At 43.2% G+C, this 22,609-nt stretch overlaps 2 protein-coding genes across 3 annotated transcripts; one reads left to right on the top strand and one right to left on the bottom strand.

Moving 5' to 3' along the window:
• Positions 1 to 387: 387 nt before the first annotated feature.
• cog7 (component of oligomeric golgi complex 7) lies at positions 388 to 16,125 on the bottom strand. 2 transcript variants are annotated; one of them, XR_013965756.1, is made up of 18 exons: positions 15,685 to 16,125; positions 14,938 to 15,086; positions 12,935 to 13,051; positions 12,579 to 12,747; positions 11,818 to 11,900; positions 10,814 to 10,936; positions 10,234 to 10,432; positions 9,180 to 9,307; positions 8,716 to 8,870; positions 7,396 to 7,512; positions 6,712 to 6,777; positions 6,344 to 6,530; positions 5,129 to 5,269; positions 4,894 to 4,977; positions 3,759 to 3,873; positions 3,261 to 3,404; positions 1,040 to 1,337; positions 388 to 998 (listed from the first exon to the last, which is right to left on the bottom strand). XR_013965756.1 is itself a non-coding variant. In XM_080788971.1 (17 exons), exons 1-17 carry the CDS (start codon positions 15,854 to 15,856, stop codon positions 1,171 to 1,173), a joined length of 2,316 nt encoding a protein of 771 aa, XP_080645097.1. In that variant the 5' UTR covers positions 15,857 to 16,125; the 3' UTR covers positions 388 to 1,170. The 2 variants fall into 2 exon arrangements, 1 of the variants encoding a protein (XP_080645097.1); XM_080788971.1 differs by having other exon boundaries at positions 388 to 1,337.
• A 5,228-nt stretch (positions 16,126 to 21,353) lies between these two features.
• On the top strand, positions 21,354 to 22,253 carry LOC308333587 (myeloid-associated differentiation marker-like protein 2; the record flags this gene model as incomplete). Its single annotated transcript, XM_080790046.1, has 1 exon — positions 21,354 to 22,253. One exon carries the CDS (start codon positions 21,354 to 21,356, stop codon positions 22,251 to 22,253), a length of 900 nt encoding a protein of 299 aa, XP_080646172.1.
• Positions 22,254 to 22,609: the final 356 nt, after the last annotated feature.

Raw genomic sequence — 22,609 nt, 5'->3', positions numbered from 1 at the left:
ATTCATCATCGCAAGGCCGCTTCTCCTCCGCTCCGGTCTCCATCATCTGTAGTCACACAGATACTGCAGGCAGCAGGCAGGGCAGGCAGGGCGGTGACGGCTGACGTCACAGCCAAACACTGGCCCCATAGACTGGCCCATGTTTTGAGCAGAGCAGGTAGCAGCATGTGATGCTGTACCATTCTCCCTCCCAGGCAGGCTCTCTCTTCACAATAGGATGTGAATCTTGGATCTCCTTGTGCTACACATTTCCAAGTGCTTGATATAGCTTAAAAATAATGCATTTTCCAAACGTCCGACAAATTATTATTATTATTATTCATTAAGCATATCACTTTCATTCATTCAGAGTGGAAATCTACAAATCCAAGTCATGAAAAACATCACCCAGGTGTTTTGGAGACAAACAGATTTATTAGGTTAGAATGATTATAGCAAATGCAAACATTGATTTCTTCTAGTAAATAAACAGAAGAATAGAAAATAAGACAATGGCACAGAATTATGTATAGTATCTTTCAGTTACACGTTTTATAGGTTAACACATGGAACCTTAAACATCAACACAGAGAAAGACATCTGACAATTTATTATCAACTTTGACTAATTTTTGAATATATAACACACAACCCAAACACCATTTGGACATCATATGCAGTGTTAATTTAAGCCTTGGTCCATTGTTATACTCTTGAGTTAAATGAAACAGGGAGGATTTTACTGTGCATTTGAAGATAACGGTATGCCATCCAAAGAAAATGACAGACAAACCCAATTCATGGTGCCTGAATGACTTGAAATGGAGAAGTGGAATGAAATCCAACTACATTCCCAGACATTTTCTTAAATTGTCTTAAGCACGGGCGACTTCTCAGGTTTTAAATGACTCAAAAACAAGATGCAGATTCGATCAAGACACGCTCTCCTTTGTGAATGGACATCCAGGCGTTGTCAACAGTGGAGGTCTAGCCTTCATTCGTTCTATTATTACCACAAGGCTTATTATGTTTTCATGGCATGAACACCAAAATACATACACAGTACTCTGACCTCATCCCAGAAACATTAACCTGAGCTAACTGGAAAGGCTCTCCCAGTAAAATCAGGGACCGTCAAACCGCTGCACCTGACCTAATGACCCTGTTGTCCCCAGCGCCTCCCCAGTCTCCGTCAGTGGTCGAGGCCGCGGAGGGCGGCGATGCTGGAGGCCAGCCGGCGGGGCAGCAGTTTGGCGGTCTGCCTGTAGTCCTCCGGCTTGGCTCTCAGCAAGGCGAGGATGTGCTGCAGGGAGCGGGACGGCTGCAGGCCCAGCGCGTCCATCACGTTGCTCAGGTAGTCTGTGGAGCAGTGAGAGGGTTATTATGTACAGATCGGAGACCGTTCAGAGGGTCGGGATGCTGCTGGAGCAACATTGGTCCCCCATTAGTCACATGGAATGGAATCTCTCATCCCAGGTCTTCTCTGCTCTGCATCCCTCTCTACTCTCACCTTCGTGTCCATATTCAGGCAACAGCAACATACAGTACATCACAATTTAGGCATTTAGCAGACACTCTTAATCCAGAGCGATTTACAGCAAGCAAGAACAACACATGGTAATACATCAAATACATAAAAATAGTCATCATCCCGAGCCCTACAGCCTTTGCCGTGTGTCACTCCCCATCTCTCTCCCCCTTTCCTGTCTGTCTACTGTTCCCTATCAATAAAAAGGCATAAAAAGCTATGAGTAAACACTATAGAGTGCTACATGTTGCATGCTAGAATTCTATCTAAATTATATGTTGAGCCTTTGCATACGCCTGTATCGAGGCTGGGGCAAGTTCTACGGGCTAAGATGGCGTCTGAAGAGGTGGGTTTTCAGACTACGGTCCACTCCACTTAAGTGGAGTGGACAACTCTGCGTCCATAACCACTTAAATCCTATATAATGTGTTGACCAGGATCCCTCAGGGGACCGTACTACTGAAAATAATCAGTAATAACTGATCTACAAGCTCACAACACGTTGCAACATGATGCATTAAGCTTGTAGAGCTGCTATTTTCTCTGAATATTTCCCCCAGAACAGGGACATTAGGTTAAATTATGACTCATATATGACTTCCCATGTATCTACATTAGGAACTGTCATTACTAAACATTGTTTCCCAGGACACTACAACTGACAAACACCTCTGAACCACACTATATTTTAGATGGAACACTCGGCAGTGTCCTGTTTAGGTGTATTTTTCCACATGTATTAGTTTGGTTCTTCATTAATCTGTAAATGGTCATCCAGTCATTATGGCATCATGTGAATGTATGGAATGATCCATAATAACAAAAAACATCGCATGGATGCACCTGGGATGTATCCTCAGTGATGTATCCTGAGGTCAACGGGGTTTCGGGTCTCGCAACATCATACCCCTCACTCAGGCGACCCAGCCGGGAGTGATCAAGTCCCGACTTACGTCCCAGTAGCTACCCTCAATCAGTCCCATTAGGGAAAAACCAGGGGCACACAATCCGTTGGAACTACTCCAGAACTACTCTGCCAGGGCTGGGAGGTACACTTCTGGCACATGGAGGGACTAATCTCTGTGGGTTGTCTCCTGTCCGGGCCCCTTCTACGGCTCACCAGGTCCACTCCTGCTCTCACCAGAGTGAGGACCTGTGCGTTGCACCAGAGTCCCAGCACCAGACAGTTCATTCAGGAGTGGTGGGCAATGGTTCCGCAGGGTCATGGTACTGCGGTTCCGCTTGCTGCTTGCATGGCCCCTCCTAAAGGCCTCACGAGGGTTGTTGGGCTTCCTCCTCACGGAGGACACAGGCTGCTCACCCGGTTGCCGTCTACATTCCGGCTGTCACCCGTCTCTCCGGTGATCACCAGACTATACCTGGTTGTCACATAGTCTATTCCTATGAGTCACTATAAATAGAAGAACTATAACAAAAAACATCGCATGGATGCACCTGGGACATATCCTCAGTGAACAAAGCCTTGTTATATTATGTCCAACTACACAACACCCGTTGTTCAGAACCTGTCAACTTTTTCAAGGGTGTGCGTGCTTCCCTTTTGGATTCTATCTCAACTACACGACTTAACAAGGGAAAGTCTTCAAAGATGAAGACACGTCATTACCTCGCAACTACTCATAGATGCCTCAATGTTGATCTGTAAGTACAGGTGCTGCTGTTCTGCATGGCAGTGAGTCGGTGAAATGTGTCAATAAATGTCACGTCTGCAGTGAGAGGAGGCTTCTAGTTACCTATATCGGTGGCCAGCTGTTTGGTGGAGTGTGAACCGAGCTGGGGGATGAGTAGGATGGCATCGCAGTACGTCTGCATGGTTGCCCGCGCGATGGAGCCCAGCCAATAATCAGCTGTGTTGTCCAGCTCCGGAAGGTCGTCACCTGAGAGCGAAGGAGGAGAGCGGTGATGTCAAACTGTGGCGTCAAAGCGTGACACAGGTCGGGAGGATGTACTGTCCCAGGCACCAAGTGTCAACAACGTGAGGACGTAAACAAGGACTGATTGATGTTGCGGAAGGCAAAACAAGAGGAAGGGAGAGAGGGAGAAATGTGGACGACGAAGCAATGGTAGAGTAAATAAAATAATCACTGAGGGAAAAAAAGAAAGCACACAGACAAAAAAAGAAGAAAAAAAAGGACTGTAATTAACACTAGGAATCCATCTGTCTGGAAGCCCCAGATGGCAGCATGCGGGGAGACAGACTGAGAAAAGAGTCAGGGCTGACAGCTCGTCACCTTGTTCGGGAGGGAAGGGCAGCTTCCCAGCGTGCAGGGCCAACTCCAGTGCTGGGTCCTCTTGAGTCACAAAGGGCTCCAAGTGGAGCGGCAGAGACATTATGTACTGTCCTATCTGAGGAGGAGAAGACAGAGAAGATATTATGTACCGTCATATCTGAGGATGAGAAGACAGACAAGACATTATGTACTGTCCTATTTGAGGATGAGAAGACAGACACATGCTGGAGGTAGCTCGATACATCCGCTGTCTGGGAGGGAGCTGTTACAGTATCACGTTCATTCGACTCATATGACAGAAATCAACAAACCTTTTGACTTCGTTAATTGTTTTTTGCTCGCAATCCCCTCTGGTAGGTTATAAATTAGGGTTTAAATTAGTTATCTTGTGTGAGTACTCACATGCATACATTTTACGTAAACAAATCAGTTTAGTTGTTTATCAGGAAAATACACATAAATAAAATGTATCTTATATTGAGTGTGATTGTGTGTTTCTCCTTTGCAAAACATTCTTCAACTTGGCGTGTGTATTGCTGATGCCCTAAGGAAGTTCAATGTCATGTTTCAAGTTCAGGGGTTCCCCTGAACCAAAGACCACCACAATTAAATGCAACATAAAGTTGAAAATCCATGCAAATTTGTCACCTGAGAATGGCGGATGTTGCCAGGTGTCGCCCATAAATTATGTGAAATGGCGGAAACACAGATGATGCAATGCAATTACTGCACAATCATGATGTAAAAAGTGTGCTGCTCCAAAACCAGCACACGGGTATGGGCCTGCACTAGTCTATAAATTCACAGAGTCTGTGACTGCGTGTGTGTGACTGTCCTTCACATATCTCGAAAGGCGTTCAACCGACCGACTTCATCCTTGACGGATGTATGGCTGTGGACCCAAGTGTTCTTGAGAACATGGCAAGGAGCCAGGGCACGGTACTCGACAACACTGCAAGCAGCTCTTATGGGGGCCAAGCAAACAGATGACTCCGAATGCACAAAATGAAAACGTATGTTTGTGACTGCTGGGTAAACATATTAGGTAATGTTATTTATTCTTTGGGTTCAGATCATTTTTGATGAGCATCATTAGTCATTGTATGGCCTAATTTAAAATGCATGAAGTACTTACATTTGTGATGTACTCCTGTGGTGACAGGCTGAAGGTAGGCAGGTCTTCTGTGTAGCCCTCTCCAAAACCACCTGCCTCTTGACTCTGGCACATGGTCAAGACAACAGAAGATTAAATTAGACACCACACTCAAATAAACACCCGCAGACATACAAACACAGACACACACACATCAAATGCTGTTGTCTATGTACTCAGATCTCAGTTTGATAACTTGATACAAGCTGCCTCTCACCTCCATCTTGGAAACAAGGCAGAGCTGGTGCTTGATCTGCAGGAAGACGGAGTCAAAGGCCAGCTGGTTGGCCTGTTGGTTGAGTCTCGTCAGGGCTGCCCTGGGCTCAGCCAGCAGGCTGGAGTTACCTGTACCCTTCTCCTAAGGAAACAAAACAAGTCATCAGTTCATATGGCTCTTCTCGAGAGATGAAATGAGATGAGATATACTTTATTAATCCCAGAGGGGAAATTGCATAACAGCATAAAGTGCATAAAAGCTAGTGTATGGAAGTGTATACTGTTAGCATACTAACATTTGTCGATGCATAGGTCCTCCCTCCAGTGGTGGAAGAAGTACTGCACGTTTTTACATACCGGTAAATAAAAGTAGTGATACCACATAGAAATCCAGTTAAGTAAAAGGCCTTCCAATGTTAACTTGATTAAAAGTACAAAAGTTTTGGTACCAAAATACAATATCCTGCCCTATGCATCGACAAAAGTTAGTATGCAAACAGTATACACTTCCATACACTAGCCTGCACTATACAGAAACAAAATACAGTGTCATTACAGTATCATGTCATGTGTTTGAGAAGGTATGTACACTACAGTGTGCAAATACACGCAATCACCATGTCGTTATGACATCCCAGAATACACTGATAACAAAAGTGTCAGTAGCTATGTTGTTACTGAACCCCTATAATGATATTTCTTTCAAATTGGACCCAAATTATGATGGCAGAGAGGTGACAATGAACTGCTAATCGGCAGATGGATGAATACATGGATGATACAACCTGTCCTTGATGGGTGTACAACAGGTGGATCCATCCCGTCTTTCTAAAAATGTCTTCTACATCCTGACAGTTTTCTGAAAAAGCTATGTTTCTGTCAGTTGTTCTTCGATTTTTAGCAGACCTACAAGCTCGTAGTGTGCCACTCGGTGGCGCGCTATGAGCTTGTAGATCTGCTATTTTTCAATAGCTAAAGCATAACATACTGCCAACACCAAAAGGGGTTCCCGCCCAAAATGGGTTAAACATTTTGCAAGCAAAGGCGCTCAGATGACTCACTACTGTAACCATTAACGTCTAAAGTGCTTAAGTATGATGCCATGCAGCAATCATCTCCTGTGTATCTGTCAAGTTTTGGATGAATACTTTTGGGTGGCTCCATTAATTACATTATGTTGTTTTGGATAAACGCTTAACATATTGTGACTCCATACCTTTAAGGAGTAGAGCACCTCCATCAAGCTGTTGTATTCAGCCATGTTTCCTCTCTGAAGGTAGTTGTACTCCTGCCAAGGGTTCTTAATGGCATTCTTCCGCTCTGTGGAGCTGGCTTCCTGGATGCCAGCCAGGCTCCGAGGGCTGTATGAATCCGATAGGTATTTGCCTGCTGTTCCCAGTATCCTATGGGAAGGATGTTGAATTATATTTGGAGGGTAAATATAGTAACTTAAATCTGAGAATGTACTTTGGTGTCATTAGTTAGGTTTTATCACTTTGAGAGATGTCAATGGGTTTGTAAAGGGCAAATGATATTCCATCTGACGGCGGACATAGACAATGAGGGCGGAATCATTTCTCGTACTTGTTTGACAGCTGCTGCTCAAAGGCTCCACACTGTCTCAGTAACTCTCCACAAGTGGCAATGATCCTGTCAAGGACAATGTGAAAAATGTTACTTAGACATTTTCATGTTGTAATCAATTACTGCATCATACAAAACATTCTAAAGGCTGATTTATACAGAGTTGTGCACACAAAATAGTAGATCTACAAGATTACAAGGCCAACCCCTTGCAATGCGACAGAAAATAGCTATAGGCTCACAAGTTGTGTGCAACTAAGTATAACTATAAGTCATGAATGACCTTTGTGAACTTACTGTTCATAACCGATACCCAGAAATACTATCAGAGAAACAGCCGTTAGTTATCTAATGCTTGAAACTCACAGGGCGTGGACACCATTTATTTTGGTTGCTCACATGTTAATGAATAACCGGCCACGCACGGATGCGGACGCAGAACTTTTTTCCCCCACCCCGCGTGCATTCCCAATGAAGTACATTGACGATACGTCCCACTGTGGCCTGATTTGGCGAGGAACAGTCGCACAAGGTTTTCTTTTTGGTGGGTTTCAATTGTAAGTTGATAAGTCTACAAAAATATCCACAAGCTGTTTTATTCATTATTATTAGCGGACAAAATGGTGACATGGGTTTTCAACAACAGAATCCTGGAACCATCTCGGAACCACCTCTTACGCCCACCTGACAGAGTTCTGGAAAGCCGTCCAGTCCTCCTGGAAAACAGAGGAATTTGGAGTTTCTTCCAGTTTACACTTCTTCCTGATAGACTGCAGCGTTGTAGAGAAGTCTGACACATACCTGAAAACACAGCAAACACTCAGACTGGATGCAACTCATGCTAGTCAACCAAAGCTGTGACATGATGCAGTACATACTGTGCAATTGCTCATGCAAACTGAAAATGAGGAGTTTTGCTCAAAACATTTAATTAAAACATCATTGGCACCTGTACTGAAAAAATCTGGCGAGCGTTACCGTGTGGGGGTCCCCAGGGGATGTACTGTCCCTGTACTGTCACACCCGAAATCATCGCATATACAGTTAGTGTGTGTGTGTGTGTGTGTGTTAGGCTGCACAACTTAGAGGTGAAAACCAACCGCTATTTTTGTGCTCGGACACAGCTAGCCAGCCAGCCAGGGACCCAGAGACACACAAAGCTGCGTATAGGAGTGGTTCTCAAAAATGACTGCTGGCATGAAATTATAATTCACTATAAAATATTAATATAAAAAGAATCACTGACTTAATTGCAACCTTCTGAAAAAGAAAAGTGAAGTAATTATCTTAATACAGCCTTTATTCTGATTTAATTCCATTGTAAAATACTCCATAAACACACAACTTGACCGCATGTATCAGTATAACTGCGCCACTATCACAATGTCTTGTTCACAATCTTCACTGTAACGTTCCATGGATGCATTAGCGGTCGCAATTTCGTCTTTCCTATGGCAAGGTAAGAGGAGAGCTCCTTTTTGTCCAGAGTATGTGTATTGTGTAAGGTTTTATAACAATTGCATGACTTTGTTATATCACTTTAAAACAAGTCAGATACTGTGACGCGAACCGTTCGATACCTTCCATGTATCTGCACAGTAACTTCCTTGGCTTCCTTCAAGGCTGTCGCAGGTACTATTTTTTTATTTCTGTCTATTTATTTGTTATAACTATGTCTATGATTTTAATGTTGCCATATTTGGTAACCATTTTAGAAAAGATGGTGTGATTTCAGAAATGTTAAGACTGTCAGAACCACTCCTCTCCATGTTGAGCTTCACTATGACTCTTTGTTCTAAAGTCTACAGTGAACTCCTCTTGTGGCTTATTGCTTTAGAATATAAGAATAACTCCAGTCAATAATATATTTGGAATGAAACCCCTCATTCTGATATCCTTCCTCTGTGCTGATCATGAATAATGTTCCCCAACAGCTTGTCAGGACATTATTATCCAACTACACTTGACCATGACCAATGACTGTGAATGAAGCGTTTTGTTTACTTTGTGAAGAGGGCTTTGAGAGCCTTAAGGAGGCCACACACAGCCAGTCCATCAGTCAGCTTGACACAGCGTTCCACAGCAGCGCTCGCCAGGCCAAACAACTTGCCTACAGAGTGGCTCAACTCCTCTACGCAATCTATCACCTCTCCATGCTCCTGGATGAGACGAGAGAGAGAGAGAAGGTTTTAACAAGACCCATTAGATTTGTGTAAACATGTGTGGTAAAAATGTGTAGGTGTGTGTATACAGTATGCAAACATGTAACACATGCGTGACTGAGTGTACACACACACACACACACACACACAGCGTGTGTGTGTGTGTGTGTGTGTGTGTGTGTCAATGTAATGAATAATTTGTAGGACATAAAAATGCACATGCATACTGTATGTGCATTTTTGTTATTGTGTGTGTGTGTGTGTGTGTGTGTGTGTGTGTGTGTGTGTGTGTGTGTGGTGTCTAACCAGAGGTACAGCACTGATCTGAATGAGGAGGTGTGTTTCCTCCAGGTCTCCATACTGAAGCTGATAGGGTTTGTAGGGGTCGTACAGAGCATTGACAAGCTCGTTCACCTTCAGCAAGTTGTTTTCACCTGGACAGTGCAGAAGGATGAGGAATAATAATTATTATTTGCAAAAATAGGCATTTAGCAGATGCTCATTTGAAGAGTTAAGTGGCATGAAGATGATGGTCAAGTATAGTTGAGATGATGACATAACATAAACATGAACCCTAGCATTCCTATGTATTCTGGGGCGAACATTTGTCAGAAATTGATCTTCAAGCCCACAAAATGAGTTCTGGGGGAACCCAGTCAACAAATTCTGTAGTGGTGGGCACTTGAGGTTGGGCACATGGTTAAGTACGTGCTACAAAGTAACTAGGATACCAGGTAAACATAAAATCTAGCATTTTCTAAAAGAAAAAAATTAGAAAGACAAGGATCAAATAGAGGGGTGATCCAAAAGGGGTGCAGACGTAATTCCAAAAATCAGACAGTCTGACAACACCATCGCTCCCGACATGCGTTGCCGGTTACAAATCACCTGTGGCATCTGTGTGCGGTTAGGTTAGTGTTTGGTTAGGGTGTCGGACTATCGACTGTCGGACTCTTGGTATGTCGGAAAATATGCCTGCACACATCCAAAATGACCGGTTTCATTTAAAATAAATCTCTGCAATGGCTCTATGCCCAGGAATAACTGACAGCTAAATCTATCGGTCATTCTTCGGCCTTCAGTAACTAGCGTTCTATTCTTCTATTTTACATAAAAAAACTGTTTGCTTATGCAAAGCCCCCACAAAGACAATACTTTAGTTAATATTATCCCTGCACCCTTTCATCTGTAATCCACATGACACTTATGTCCCGCATATGTCATGTATGTTAGGTTTGTATTGAATTGTGCTTATTATATGTAGGTCTTGCACCTTCCTACAGTATATGGGCATACACAGGGTTAGCTGCTTATCTACAGTATGGTCCATTTGGCTATTATCATATGACAGTGGACAGACCCAGGTGTGGCAGCATGGCAGCCTCCAGGCCGTGTCCGAAGGTAGCAGTAGTGTGGTAGAGCTCCAGCAGCGTGTCGAGGCGCTCTTCCTGGGCAGCGTGCTCCATGGCCGTACCCAGACACACAGGGATGGAGGGCACTGTGGCGCCCAAAGTCTGGATCAGCAGAACTGTCACCACCTCATACGGATTCTTGAACACCTGACGAGGGTTATCGGAGAGCAAGAGCATGTAGGCATGAGAAATACTTTTGGTGTGCAGAGAAATAGGCATGCAATAGAGAAGATGAACAGAGTACGGTATGACATGGTTTGTCTTGTTCTTTTAAATTCAATCCAGTATGAAAATTGCAGTATTGCAGTACATGACATGATGTATGAGTGAGTGACAAAACACTCCTCTTGATTCTTAATTAACTAACCATAGATTTGCCATTTTCTGCATTGGCACTTGAATAATGGTAGGCATAATTGGCTACAAAACTGAAAACACCACATCACATGCTCATCATGGAAGTATTGGTCATATTGTTGTATTTGTAATTGATTCATGTCACCATCACAAGACACACAGGCCCAGTACCTGACTGCTCCACTGCAGCTGAGAGTGCCAAGTGGAAAGCAAGGTGTCGTAGAACTCAGAGAGCTGCTGGTTCACACTGAGCTCACTCTGAGTGAGGTCCTGCCACAAACTCACCAACTGACCCTGGACACACACACACACACACACACACACACACACACACACACAGTCATATGAAAGATAAATAGAAGGCCTACACATTATAATGCTCCACACATTTAAGTATATATTTTTTTAAAGTGCTGAAATGCACCTGAAGCTGAGAAACAGCCAAAAGACATGCACGTTCCAAACCTACTAGGCTCTTCCTCAGACCTTCACACAATGAAAGACATTTTTATATGCAATGTGGCTGATTGGTCACAGGTGTGGTGATCAGGATGTCACAGTGCTGCATGATTCTTGCTCAAATGTGAATATCGATTTTCCTCCACAAGAATTGAGTTCACGATCCTCACAATTTTTTGAACATTACCTGGATCTAACTACTGCGGCTTAAACAGACAACATCAAAGTGCTTGACTCTCTTGTAGTAACTAAAATGAATTGGACAGCCAACTAGTGCTGCACAAGTTCACGATTCTTCACAAAATGAAATTGCATAAGTGTTTGAATCTAGATCGTGATCTTTTTTCGATTAAATGTGCAGCACTATGTCACACTGCACATAGAAATGTCTTTCTAGTACACATTGTGTGAAGATCTGAGGAAGATCATGGTCGGCTAAGTGAAGGCAGGCACACTATATAATGCTAATGTATAGAGTGCACACCTTCTAGTCATCTTCCATACTGAACGTCTCAGGTTACAGACAAACATGTAGAGTTACACTTGTACATTTGTACAGTCTCCCTTACACAGAAAGGGCAGACATTTAGTATCAAACTAATCTTAAGGTGACTGTTTCTGATGTTAATGACATATGTACATTATGTTGAACTGACGAATAAATATTATATATGTAATATGTTTAATTGATGTATTGATTGAAGTCTCTTCCATACCTTGTGACACTTGTAATAGTAGGCAAGGAGCTGGGGCATTCTGTCTATCTCTGTGAAGACTTTAACAAATAGCTTTGCTTGGTCTGCAAGAGAACAGGAAACATAGTTTAGTCTAAATATTCCCTGCATAAAAATGTGAATGTTAAATTGACCATATTCACAGTGTGATCATTTTGCTCTCAAGTCATACTTGGGATGGGAAACACCGAGCATGATATCCTGTAAGAGCAAAATAGCCACATATTACAGCCACTTATGCACAGAACCCAGCAAATAACGTGTCTCAACAATGATCACAGTCAAACCAGTCTGTTTTCCCCTCAAAGATACCATATACATTATATATTGTAGATCCAAGATGGCGGTGCGCACAGACGCTGCAGCTCTGAGCTCTCCTTTTTGATATGTTTTAATGTATGTTTTCTTATAGAGTATTTTATGTCGTTTTATTATTAATTCATTAATTAATCAATCAATCAATCAATCAATGTTTATAAGCACTGAGCCCGATTGCTACTCAATTTCATTTTTTCACACAATGTCAATACAGATATTCGGATTCTGAAATGGCACATACAATGTATGAGAACACGGGTGCACTGGTGCAGACATGCCAGTTTTTTCCACCCAGATCGGAATGTCTGTGAATGGTCAGTGAGAACGGCTACCTTCATGCAGCAGCGTTCGCGCTCTTACGCTTGTGCGTCCCGTGGGTTCTGTGCGTTAGGGGCAGAAAAGCGTGTTCCACTTGTGGTTCTTACCCATAGACATGGAGTTGAAGGTTGACACTATCTGGGGACTGGCCATGGCTTCTAACCTGTTCTTCAGAGCCTCCAAGTGGACACACTTCTCCGAGTAGTCTGGTGTGTCCACCAGCATGGCCAGGCTGTTCTGCATACTAGTCAGCTTCGACGAGATCACCGCAAAGTCCTAGTGCAAAGTGTGAGCAGATTCACGGTTAACGTTCTAAAACATTTTTATAGTATAGTGAGGTTCTATTCTAGGCAAATGTATATAAAGTCACACGTTTCCTCTACAGTCATATGATCTAGAAATCAATGCTAAATCATTTCCATTATAAACGTTTCGCAAGAATTATCTTAATTTCCTTCGTCACCTGAGTTTTGAAGGTCTCCTCGATGTCTGCACTGAGCGTGGTCCATTTGTCAGCCTCCTGCAGTGCCTCGGAGGCATCCTGCATTCGGGATTTCACCTGATCGATCTCCACCAAGACCTGTTGGATACAAACCACACAGACATAATATATAAAGATTTTTAAAGTATGATTATGATCATCAACTACACCGATCAGGTTTATATTGTTTGATGTGATGTGAACTTGGACAAAACTTGCAAAACAGGTGCACCATTCATAATTATAAAGTATCATTTTGGATACTGTTCTGCCTTGCACTAATGCTGTGTTTAACCCATTAAGACCTAAGGCCGACAAATTGAATAAGTAGTTCTGACACTTCAAGACTTTTCTAAAATGTTCAAAAATAGCAAATGTACAAGCTCGCAGCACGGCACAAAGTGACGCACTGTGAGCTTGTATATCTATTTTTGAATAGCCAATGCTAAAATAAATTACACAGATGCTTTCACGGTTTTAATGGATTAATGTGCATACTGATGTCCTAGGCCTACACTCACATAGACATGTAAAGGAAGTCACAGAAGTGAGACTAGGATGTCTGTCCGCTAAGAAGAGAAGAGGATTCCATAAATTAACTATTTTAAATACTTAAAAAGTTCAAAACCTGACCACCTTTTTACGTCTTGATACCATCTGTTTTCTACATCAAACTTGTGCACTCAATGCAGTGATACCAGTTCAGTGAAGTTTACTGATGGAAATCTGGATGGCCCTTTCACATGCAAGGTTGCAAGGTTTGGCTTGCATGCGGTGCACACGCGGTGCAGGAAGTGTGTGCGGTTATAAGTGAAGATACAGCCATACATTATAATAGTATAACTCTGGCACCACTGCCTTGCAAAATGGCTTTTTGCAGTTCTGATGAGGTCCACGCCATGGTGCTGTTACTATGAGGTTGGGCATCTGTTTTGACCATTGTTATGTGAATTGAAAACAATGGGACCTTACAGAGCTGGAAGTGCAGAGTGTGAATGTGATGAGCGTTGGGAGATTGCTTATTTGCTTTATCACATGATGTTAATTTAACACTTTTACAATGACAGGATGATGCAAACACAATGGATATGTGGATGGATGCCTTTCCTATATGGATGTATAACTATTTTTGACAGAAAATGCTGCATTTTTAGTTTCGTAAGATAGTCTAAGTTGCAATGTAACGCAACATTTATTATTTTATTTTATTTATTCCATTTACATAAAGTACATTGTTTTGTTCCACTTTTGCTTTGGCAATGTAAACGTATGTTTTCTCATGCCAATAAATCTCATTTGAATTAGATAGATAGATAGATAGATAGATAGATAGATAGATAGATAGATAGATAGATAGATAGATAGATAGATAGATAGATAGATAGGCACGGTGGCACAGTTGGTAGTGCTGTCGCCTCACAGCTAGAAGGTCCTGTGTTCGATTTCTGCTCGGGGCACTGTGGGTGCTGGCGCTGTTTCCACCTCTGCGTCATCAGTGCCCATACCCGAAGGCGGGGTTGGCGAAAGGGCCTTTCTGTGTGGAGTTTGCATGTTCTCCCCGTGTCCCCTAGGGTAGATACCCTCACAAAAACATGCAGTAATCCTGGTCTCTAAACTGCCTCCCCCTGGCCAGCCGGGGCGCCTGATGGAGGGGAAAGGAACTGGTTGGAATAATGTGTTCCTCCCACGCGCTACGTGACGTCCAACCAGGGAAACTCCCCCCTGTCAGGTGTAAAGGAGCAACTTGGACACTCAGGCATGAAGCGAGCATGAGTTAAGTCCGTTGCTCTCCCCAGGTTGGCGGAGGGTGTGTAGAGCCCAGGATCACAGTAGATGATTGGCACAGGGGTGAAAAATGGGTTACAAAATCGTGGGATAAAAAATATATTTAGGATAGATAGATAGATAGATAGATAGATAGATAGATAGATAGATAGATAGATAGATAGATAGATAGATAGAACTTAGTAATAACAATTGCGTACCTGCATGGACTGCACCGTGTCTTGCTCGAACTTTCTGATGTCCTCCTTGACTAGGACCATCTGCTCCTTGAGGAAGGAGGCCTCCTGTTTCAAAGCCTCCACATCGCGCAGCACTCTGGGCATATTCTGAAGGGCCTGGTTACTACTCTCTTCAGAGAAAAAGGCATTTGTTCATTGGTGTTACAGGCAAGAAAAGTATGTGCCATTCTGTCTTGGGGTCATCAATGTCTGTACACGGACAAATGTGTCTGTGCATGGCAAGACTTGTCCTTGTCCGTGGCAAATTTTAGATTTTGTTTTTACATAACATCATAATGTTGTTATTTTGAGCATAAGACCCAATTACTGAATGTCAGTCTCCAGGTTTTTTTTAGTATGACACTGATTTACTTACACTATGGCACATTAAGACTAGGACGATTCGACTAGGTGGTTCTCAAAACCCCATAACTACAAATGGAACCAAACTGCTGAGCTGTACCTGTAATGGTAATTTTGGACTAGCTCTTTCTGTTTCTGGTAACATTATGTCTTTGCAGCAAAGGGCATTATAGCATATTATGCTATGGACCAGAGCTATACATTTATCTTGGCTTGGAAAGGCAAATAAATATCACAATTAATGAGGAATTGAGAATGTTAATGTGTACTCTGTTCTTGCCAGAATTTTATTGACAGCATTAATGTATAGGCTGAACAGAGGGAGGTTGACACTAGGTTGGACTTGGAGCATGAACACCAACTTACCCTCAATGGCATTATTAACTTCCTGAATGAAAAGCTGCAGTTTCATGACCAGCGTGGCTGCGTGTGTATCCGCCTTCCCTGTGCCCGGTGCATCCTTCTGCACCACTTTGAAGGCTCCATTCACCCAGTCCTTCACGTCGAAATCATCGTCCAGGAACTTTGAAAAATCCATCCCTGGGCTGCCCCTCACGTCCTCCTCCGTGAAGACAGAAGCTGTCTGAATGGTCTTATAGTCCCAGTCATTGGTTAGCTTAAAGGCTAGTTCTTCCCCAACACAGGCTTCGAGACGAATATAAAATAAATAGCCCAGGAGAATGAAATGATCATTACCACCAGATATATTTCTAACAAAGCAACAGCTTCCGCCAGAGTTGCCAGAGTTGCATCCAAGAATACAAGAGAATCGAGATTCTTCAGTTTGTGTTGTTGTTGATCAGTGAGAGCCGTGGCAGGCAGCGTCTAGTGAGCAGATCTAATGAACAGATTTAAGACTTCCGGTGGACGATCTCTTCAAAATAAGAGTACCCTCTAGAGTATGAAAAAAAAGTTTCATTTGCACATTAAAACTACAAATTAAGCATTTAAATGATGCTATATGATGCTAGAAGACACACATTATGTTTCTGTGTAAAAATAAGTAATTAAATAATAATAATAGTAATAATAAAGTCATCTAAATGCATAAATGCTCATCACTGGAGTGCATGGACTTTATAAAGTGGACACTGGACAAAAGACGGCTCCGCGAGGCAACTATCTGGACATACCCACGCGTCCGGGGAGATGTCCTCTACCACCCCACAGTCTCCGCTAAGCGGGAGAGGTGTAAAATTCAGAGCAGCAGAGCTTCTACTGGGGTCAATGCAAAAAAAATTACCGTTTCCGGACCCAGACTGGACACTGGACAAAAGACGGCTCCGCGAGGCAACTATCTGGACATACCCACGCGTCCGGGGAGATGTCCTCTACCACCCCACAGTCTCCGCTAAGCGGGAGAGGTGTAAAATTCAGAGCAGCAGAGCTTCTATTGGGGTCAACACTCAAAAAAGTGCCGTTTCCAGACACAGAATGGACACTGGACAAAGAGGCCTCCGCGAGGCAACTATCTGGACACACCCACGCGTTCAGGGAGATGTCCTGTACCACACCCCAGTCTCCGCTAAGCGGGAGAGGTGTAAAATTCACAGCAGCAGAGCTTCTAATGGGGTCAATGCAAAAAAATGTACCGTTTCCGGACCCAGACTGGACACTGGACAAAAGACGGCTCCGCGAGGCAACTATCTGGACATACCCACGCGTCCGGGGAGATGTCCTCTACCACCCCACAGTCTCCGCTAAGCGGGAGAGGTGTAAAATTCAGAGCAGCAGAGCTTCTACTGGGGTCAATGCAAAAAAAATTACCGTTTCCGGACCCAGACTGGACACTGGACAAAAGACGGCTCCGCGAGGCAACTATCTGGACATACCCACGCGTCCGGGGAGATGTCCTCTACCACCCCACAGTCTCCGCTAAGCGGGAGAGGTGTAAAATTCAGAGCAGCAGAGCTTCTATTGGGGTCAACACTCAAAAAAGTGCCGTTTCCAGACACAGAATGGACACTGGACAAAGAGGCCTCCGCGAGGCAACTATCTGGACACACCCACGCGTTCAGGGAGATGTCCTGTACCACACCCCAGTCTCCGCTAAGCGGGAGAGGTGTAAAATTCACAGCAGCAGAGCTTCTAATGGGGTCAATGCAAAAAAAATTACCGTTTCCGGACCCAGACTGGACACTGGACAAAAGACGGCTCCGCGAGGCAACTATCTGGACATACCCACGCGTCCGGGGAGATGTCCTCTACCACCCCACAGTCTCCGCTAAGCGGGAGAGGTGTAAAATTCAGAGCAGCAGAGCTTCTACTGGGGTCAATGCAAAAAAAATTACCGTTTCCGGACCCAGACTGGACACTGGACAAAAGACGGCTCCGCGAGGCAACTATCTGGACATACCCACGCGTCCGGGGAGATGTCCTCTACCACCCCACAGTCTCCGCTAAGCGGGAGAGGTGTAAAATTCAGAGCAGCAGAGCTTCTATTGGGGTCAACACTCAAAAAAGTGCCGTTTCCAGACACAGAATGGACACTGGACAAAGAGGCCTCCGCGAGGCAACTATCTGGACACACCCACGCGTTCAGGGAGATGTCAAGATGTCAAGAAGAAAAAATCACTCTTCAAAATAATGGTCATCACAATCAGAAATAAAACGCTCATTTTAAAGTTTCCAAATCCCTACAATATTTGTTTTTAAACCACATGTTGTACATTTGTCTGGACTTACACCTTCCATGATTGAGTGTTCGAAAAGAGAATTGAGGGACTCTCTTTTCTGTGGCAGCGGTAATGCAAAAATATTAGTAATAGAAGAATTGCTTTCAACTGTCCAGGCACAGAATGTACAGATGTCTGTATGTTTTGCTTGAACAACTGTGTGGACACCACACATACTCAACCAAACTACTAGTTTGTGTATAAAATCTAATGGGTCATTGTGCATTCCTAAAGCCAAGTCTGGGATGCTATTCACTAGTTGTTGAGTGACACCACAGATTGTTTTGCAATCAAATGTGTGACCTGGATTTTGAAAAAACGCTTGAATGAGAGCTGCTAAATTCCCCGGCATAGATGACAACTGAACCATCGAAGTAGGTGTCAATGGTTTCAATTTATCTTGTACTACTTGTAGATGCAGTATAGATTGTAGAGTTGCATTTAGCCAACAATTATTTTCATTATTTGCAAACCTGCATATACTATTGCAAAATCCTGTCTCTGTGCCTCTGCGTGGGTATGTCCAGATAGTTGCCTCGCGGAGGCCTCTTTGTCCAGTGTCCATTCTGGGTCTGGAAACGGCACTTTTTTGAGTGTTGACCCCAATAGAAGGTCTGCTGCTGTGAATTTTACACCTCTCCCGCTTAGCGGAGACTGGGGTGTGGTACAGGACATCTCCCTGAACGCGTGGGTGTGTCCAGATAGTTGCCTCGCGGAGGCCTCTTTGTCCAGTGTCCATTCTGTGTCTGGAAACGGCACTTTTTTGAGTGTTGACCCCAATAGAAGCTCTGCTGCTCTGAATTTTACACCTCTCCCGCTTAGCGGAGACTGTGGGGTGGTAGAGGACATCTCCCCGGACGCGTGGGTATGTCCAGATAGTTGCTTCGCGGAGCCGTCTTTTGTCCAGTGTCCAGTCTGGGTCCGGAAACGGTAATTTTTTTTGCATTGACCCCAGTAGAAGCTCTGCTGCTCTGAATTTTACACCTCTCCCGCTTAGCGGAGACTGTGGGGTGGTAGAGGACATCTCCCCGGACGCGTGGGTATGTCCAGATAGTTGCCTCGCGGAGCCGTCTTTTGTCCAGTGTCCACTTTATAAAGTCCATGCACTCCAGTGAATAGCATTTATCCATTTAGATAACTTTTTTATGTTATTTAATTACTTATTTTTACACAGAAACATAATGTGTGTCTTTACAATAACTGTAATGTAATAATAATACTAATAATGTAATGTAAAAATTATTTAATTAACGAATTAAATAACCTTATTTTATTCTGAAAGCAACCGGATGTCTTAAATCTGCTAGCTCTCAGACCGGAAGTTCTAAAACTGCTCATAAGACGGAGCCCCAGTGGCAGCAGTTTGACAGCAAGTTCCTGTTTGTGCATTCTTATTTACCGTCCCTGGAAACAAATGCTGCGAAGAATACGATGAGAGCCATGACAGCACGTTTGCGCTGACGAAAATGCACACATGTATGTTTCCTTTGTCAGTTCGAGAAGCTTGCTGACATTTGAAAACAACAAAGACTGGCCAGCAACAACCGAGAGAAATCATAAGAGATCTATTTTTGGTAACGTTGTAGTGTGTGTGTGCCACACATACACATTTCCGTGCAGAAACCAGCTGCAAATGGAAACAAATTGAAGTCGGCTTCCCTCTAGCGGCTAGTGGCCTACACAACAGGCCACTGATAATGACAGCAACTGTACTCAAGTTCAAGTCCCTCACTTCAACATCACCACAGTGTGAACTGTGAATGTTAATACAAAATAAAATAAATGTATAAACCAGGATGTGTCAAACCAAGGGATACAGGGAGAGTGGGCACCTGAGAAGTCTGGGCACCTAAATGTGAAATGTAAAGTAGGCATATACATAATTTGAACATGCATGGTACATCGATCGTTATCAGATCTAACTTTACCCTTCAACTTATTGTTTATGTGTGCCATAGCCTCTATGGCTATTTTCCATCACAACAGTTCAAGCATGTTCAAATCATGTATACTTTACATTATTTTCAAAATGATACATTTAGGTCTGGCTGTGGCTCAGTGTTCCAGGCACCTTGGCTGGTAAGCCAGCTTTACAGAGTGTTGCGGGTTCGAATCCAGATCCGACCTATGCTGTGTGTCCTCCTCCTCCTCCTCCCCCCATCTCTCTCTCCCCCTTCCTGTCTACCTACTGTAATATATAGGCAAAATAAATCATACATTTATTCTTTAATGTTTTACATTTTGGAAAAAGCTAATTAAACATTGAGGTGCCCAGACTTCTCAGGTGCCCACTCTTCCGGCCACTAAACCAAGGCGTAAGTCAACATTTTGTCAAGTAGGCCATGATTTATTTGGCCTTATAACCTGTGTGTGACACGTACAGTACTGTATGTCTTTTCCCCCTGCTCATCAAGTTGAAGGAGTCTACAGAATTTGCTATACGTGGCTCAGCAGTTGCAATGGGTCATGTACTCTCTGTTACAAGTAAAAGTTTACTCGAAAGTATTGGCATCAAAATATACTTGGATCAAAAGTAAAAGACAAAGTACTTTTGAAAATAGCAGATCTATAAACTCACAACACAGTCACATTGCATTGCAACGTGTTGCATACTTGCATAAAGTTACTTTCCATCACTGCTCACCCATGCCATATGGGCTCAGAATGGCAGCGGAATTTTTGTTATTTTCCATACCTATGTTTGATTACTTTGTCTCACTATTTGTTAAATTGTATATTAACTTTGGTGAGAACCACATATAAGCCCTCCCTGGGTTTCTTTTCTCACCTGCACACACTTCTCTTTTATTGATGTTACCTTTTTGTACTGTTTTTATTGTGCGAAATAAAATAAACTAATCACTGGAGCAATTTGTTTGGGATTTCTTGTCCACATTTGGAGTTACATGATGGCAAGGACAACCCAAACATCTACAAAAGTGGTCTTACCCTTTAACTTCTGACTTGGGAAGCCAATTTCTCACAAGGCAAAACCTTCTACCAAACTTAGAACTGGAAAGGCAATATAATGTGTTCCATGAGCTTTTTCAGTCTTCATTGGTATTGTTGCTTCTCTGAGTTGGTGAATTTGTATACAACTGACTGGAGGAGATATATCTGCTAGCTCGCTTCTCGTGCACAGTGTGTGACTGTGTGACATGTTGTCAAGTGAATAGACTATTGTTTTTTGTTTTGTTTTTCACCAAAACATGTGACACTAATTCACTTAAAGCAAAAGGGAGATTGAGGCAGTATAAGACTGAGCATATAGACCCTGAAGGCGCACCATTCCACCCAGCTCTTATCCGCCACCTGGGGAAGCTACAACAAAGGTGAGGCACTCACTCAACTTAAAAGAAGATGGGATCATGTCTGGACACTATCAAACAGACTCTGTTTCAGGCAGTGTTTACTCCAACCTCCCTGATATCTGTCAGAGGGACCCTGCACATGCTTCAGATCATCTTCAGTGTGGTTATATTCGTTCTGAGCGCCTTGAGATTTACGAGCAGCTTCAGCTACTGGATTTATGCTATGTTCACCTGGGCCTTCTGTCCCACCGTGACCCTCATCATTACCATTGTTGAAATGTTCAAGCTCAATATCCCCTTCAGCATGTTTTGCATGGACTGGTCGGACTTCACCACTGGCATGGCTATGACCTCCAGCCTAATGACCTTGTCCGCCGCCATCATTTACGCCAACTTCTACCTCTGCATCTCATGCTTCTATGCCTGGGTGGAGACCGCATTCGCTTTCCTGTGTGGCGTGGCCTACCTTGTTGAGGTGCTGTGGGATAAAATCTGCAAAAAGAAAAAGGGGACCTATCTGGCTGCTTTGCCTGGATTCTGGAAGGTTATGGAAGCCTTTGTAAGCTGTATCATTTTCATATCACTAACTGGGTATCATGGGATGCCAGGTCTAATCGCGTGCATTTTGGCATATGTTATCCCTCTCCCCATCATCCTGATGATCATAGTTGTTAACATTCTCAAAAAATTGAGGAACCGTTTACCCTTTAATCAGGACCGTTTTGTGTTTACATTTCTGATAATCTCTGTAATTCTGTATGTATTCACAGCTATTGCGTCGCCCGTTTTTACCTTCAGAGGCAATCCTCGCCCTGATGAGTGTCCACCAAGCTGCTGTATCTGGGCCATTGAGTTTGTGGTTGCATTCATGACTTTTGTTAACCTTATTCTCTTTTCAGTGGATCTTGTTTTTACCCTATTTGGAATATGTGGCTTCCAACGCGGATGAATGTCAACTGAACATTTTTGTTACCTTTAAAATCAGTGGAATAGAATTGGCATGCAAGGACATTTACCTGACATCGGAACAAAATAATGTCATTGTAGTGTGCATGCCTGCATGGGTATTTTGTATTGGACATTGAGGCCATCAAGTCAGTTTCTGTTGTTCCACGGTGCCTTTGCTTTCACTGCACTGTGGCTATGAAGCAGTCCTCTTCCACTAACCTGCTCACTTGCCTTTGAGACAATTTATTGTCCTTTATGTCATTGTTTTCTTCCCATTTCTATTATTATTTTTATTTTATGCATGTATATATTCATATATCATTTTATTATTTAAGTTGTACAATACTTTAGCTTTGT

This window comes from Protomyctophum bolini (genome assembly GCF_963924005.1).
Source record: "Protomyctophum bolini genome assembly, chromosome: 18".
Lineage (NCBI taxonomy): Eukaryota > Metazoa > Chordata > Actinopteri > Myctophiformes > Myctophidae > Protomyctophum > Protomyctophum bolini.
The sequence above is the reverse complement of the archived record's forward strand: the minus strand, read 5'-3'. Positions and strand labels throughout refer to the sequence as shown.